The sequence below is a fragment of the Zea mays genome, chromosome 8, assembly GCF_902167145.1.
Source record: "Zea mays cultivar B73 chromosome 8, Zm-B73-REFERENCE-NAM-5.0, whole genome shotgun sequence".
NCBI lineage: Eukaryota > Viridiplantae > Streptophyta > Magnoliopsida > Poales > Poaceae > Zea > Zea mays.
In genome coordinates this window covers 7,709,351-7,712,800 of record NC_050103.1, presented here as the reverse complement: position 1 = coordinate 7,712,800, position 3,450 = coordinate 7,709,351, and the positions used below count along the sequence as shown (strand labels likewise).

The 3,450-nt window shown below is 51.9% G+C and overlaps 1 protein-coding gene across 3 annotated transcripts; it reads right to left on the bottom strand.

Moving 5' to 3' along the window:
- Positions 1-1,039: 1,039 nt before the first annotated feature.
- Positions 1,040-3,450, bottom strand: LOC606433 (NAC domain-containing protein 100). Of its 3 annotated transcripts, none has more exons than XM_008657308.4 (4): positions 2,922-3,450; positions 2,543-2,784; positions 2,044-2,384; positions 1,040-1,901 (listed from the first exon to the last, which is right to left on the bottom strand). In XM_008657308.4, exons 1-4 carry the CDS (start codon positions 3,407-3,409, stop codon positions 1,374-1,376), a joined length of 1,599 nt encoding a protein of 532 aa, XP_008655530.3. In that variant the 5' UTR covers positions 3,410-3,450; the 3' UTR covers positions 1,040-1,373. The 3 variants fall into 3 exon arrangements, with proteins under 3 accessions (XP_008655530.3, XP_008655529.3, NP_001295428.1); XM_008657307.4 differs by having other exon boundaries at positions 1,040-1,904; positions 2,922-3,399; NM_001308499.1 differs by lacking the exon at positions 2,922-3,450 and having other exon boundaries at positions 1,040-1,904; positions 2,543-2,803.

The window sequence follows — 3,450 nt, the reverse complement described above, 5'->3', positions numbered from 1 at the left end:
AGTTTGTTTTGTTGAGCTGTTTTTACAGGATCACCTATTCACCCCCCTCTAGATGCTCTCAAAAGGGAGAGGGTGATGGATGGCACCTTTGGTGGCAATTCCAGTGGTCAAGATCATTATCGGTGCCTACGGATTCATGGGCACTAGCTATAGCATCCCTTTGAATGAAAACAAAAGAGAAACAGAAGAGAACAAACACATAAAATGATGTAGCACCAACAATTGACCTTTATAGAAAGATGTATACCTATAGTGCACAACCACACACCTTATAAACAAAAAAACAATCAGGGTTAGTTTGGCAACTCCATTTTCCCAAGGGAAAATGAACTAATTTCGCTTGAAAAAATAGAAAATCCTTAGAAAAATGGGGTTGCCAAACTAACCCTTAGTATAGAAGTAGTTTTAGAAATATTTTTGGCATTCCCTTTAATTGGTGGCTTCTATGAACCTGCACCATTGGCCCCTCACATTGCCCTCCAATCCATTAGCCAAGAAGGCCGCTTGCAGCTAGCCACCACATACGGCCCCACACAACGCTAGCAACAAACCATCGCTAGCCTCTTCGAACACCAATACAAACTATTTCAAATCTCACCCCCTTACGCCTTCTCCTAAATTACCGGGAAACGGTCCCTCTAAAGTTCGCTTTATATGCAGTCCCTAATCACGAGAACCGTAGTCCATGCATGCTTACACCTGGTGGATGAGGACAACCTACCTCATGAGGCGCCAATGGTATATATCTGGAGTACACAGATTTGCAGGTTTACTGGGGTGCGGGGAGGGGGGGAGGAGCGAGAAAACCGTGTTGCAAGCTATTATTGATATGAAGCGAATATAAGGTTAAACTATCGTCGTAGGATTTGTTTTTATATCCAATATATAGTCGCAGATGTGTGCAGGCGTGACAACTATATATCACATGCACATTTGGAAAGTAGCCTTAACAAATACTAACACCAAACAACATACTATAATTAACATATATATAATATAAACACGTATAGTTTAACGTTAATTTTGGCAATCAAGTTCATATAATTAAACAACATACTATAATTAACATATATATAATATATAGGTTCACGATAATATTGTACCAAACTCGAATCTGCTTCTTACAACCATCAGTCATCAGCACAACCAAGCAGATTACTAACACCAAACGAGACATATACCACACATGCAATGATACGGTGCATGTACTAGCTAGTACATCCATACACACACATAGCTTACCAACTACTGGTTATTACGGAATATACAAACCATGCATGCATCATATTTCACAAAATGCAATGCAGATATAGATATTACATGCATATTTAATTTATGCGAATTCATGTCTTTGCCCTCCACCCTCCACGTTTTCAGTACTTCCACACGCCATCCATCTCTATGGTGGTGGTGGTCGCAGGCCCTGGGCCGGCCACGGACATCATCGACGAGATCTCAGCGCCATTAGCCTGGTCGTCCTTCTGCGACACCATCGAGGACGGCCTACTCTCCGGCGCAGAAACATCGAAGCCGCCAGCGCAAGCTGTCCCCGCCGCGCCCATCTGGTGGTAGAAGCTCATGGGCTGCGGCGCGGCCATCGGATTGCCGAACAGGGCGGCGCCGTTGAGCTGGAACCCACCGGCGCCACCACCTATACCTGCTGCCATAGGAAGCATCGACATCCCCGCGCCAGCGGCGTTGGGGTAGTAGGGGGGCACCGGGTCCAAGGAGAAGTCTGGCAGCATGGGAAATTGCATCGGCATGGGGAAGGGGATGCCCGGGAAGTTGTTCTGATTCTGATCCATCTCAGCGCCGGCCATGGCCACCTGGTACGCCGGTGCAGCAGTGGTCTTCTTGATCCCAGTGGTCTTGTGGAACACACGACACACTACCCACTCATCCTGCTGCGCCGAATTTCGTTTTTGCAAACCAGGAGCGGAATCAGATTAGGGTAATTAGCAAAATAAAGCACATGTAGATCAATATGGATACATCCACATCATGCCGGTGCTGTTACACTACCGCTACTGCCACGCAACGCACCTTATAAGCAGAAGCTTTCAAGGCCGCCGCGGCGTTGGCGGCGGCTGAGCCGGTTGCGGACGCGAGGCCGGCGGGGAGCCTGCCGCTGCCTTCGAGCCTGTACTCGTGCATGACCCAGTTTGTCTTGTCACCCCTGGGAGCCCTGCCCCTGTAGAAGACGAGCGTCTTCTTCATGCCGACCAGTACCGCCACCCCTTCCGCGGCGTTGTAGACCTCCTTGTCCTTGCCCGTCGCCTTCCAGTAACCGGCCTCGGTGGCCCGGTTCGCCCTCAGCCCCGTCGGGTACTTGCGGTCCTTCTGGTAGAAGAAGTACCACTCTTTCTCGCCCATCTTCGCCTTGCCTGCATCATGCATGCGACCGACCGACTGAATTGAATCCACATCTCGATCGATCACTAGCCTAGGACAGGTATAGGCAGCATATATAGCAGCGTGCATATATCCACTGCACGCACGCACGGATATCAAGGCGATCGAGAATGATGCTTTGGTTACGTACTAGGGAGGTCCCATGGCTCAATCTTGTTTAGGTCGGCCTCCGTGATGGCGGTGCAGGTGAAGCGCGTGTTGAGCACCTTGTTGGTGAGGTAGAAGCTGACAATCTCGAAGTCGCTCGGGTGGAAGCGGAACCCTGGAGGCAGCCTGAGGCCGCCGCCGGCAGCGTCGTTCATCTCCTCCTGCAGCTGCGGCTGCTGGTCCGCCGCCATGGCTCTCTCTCTCTCTCTTGCCCCCGGCCCCCAACTGAGGTCAGTCAGTCAGTCAGAGATCCAGGAAGAGCAGCAGCAAAACCAACCGTAGTATCAAGCAAACAAAAGGATCTCAATATATAATCTGACAACGACAGTACTGAAAGAAAAACCCAACCGAAGCACACATACATGCACAAAAACTCTCTTCTTGAGCTGCAGGACCAAGTTGTTCGATCTCTGGTATTACAGTCAGTCAGTGAGCGAGAGGCACTGTGCCAGCCGCAGCGCGCGCGAGCGCGGCTTAAATAGGCGGGAAGCGTGTCCGCGCAAGCCACTTTCCGCCGAAGCCTCCTCTTTTTCTGGTGGCGTCTGTTTCTACTGGCCATTGGACGCTTGTTCTTTCCAACTGTGCCGCGCTTGTCCTCGCGCGCGCGGCCGCTGCTGGCGACAGACAGGTGCCCGGCTTCTGGAATGTCGTCTCTCGATCTGCCTGCGCGCGGCGTGAGACTGAGACCCTCCCTCCGGTTTGCCTGCGATTCCTGTGGACGTACGCGTCCGCACGCCGCTCTCGTATCCACCCACGCAGGCCGGCCGGCCGTCGCCGCCTCATCTGCATGAGGCGGCAACAGGAGGGCTGCTGTGCTGCGGCTGGCGCGCGTCGTCCCTCTCGTCGACATGCGCGCGCGTCAGCGGCCGGCTATATGCGCCCGCCTGCAAG

Coding starts and splice junctions, on each gene's coding strand:
- LOC606433 (XM_008657308.4), bottom strand. CDS start 3,409: ATGTCGACGAGAGGGACGACGCGCGCCAGCCGCAGCACAGCAGCCCTC. Junction 2,785..2,921: donor AGAAGAGAGTTTTTGTGCAT/GTATGTGTGCTT, acceptor GACTGACCTCAG/TTGGGGGCCGGGGGCAAGAG. Junction 1,902..2,043: donor TGAAAGCTTCTGCTTATAAG/GTGCGTTGCGTG, acceptor TCGGCGCAGCAG/GATGAGTGGGTAGTGTGTCG.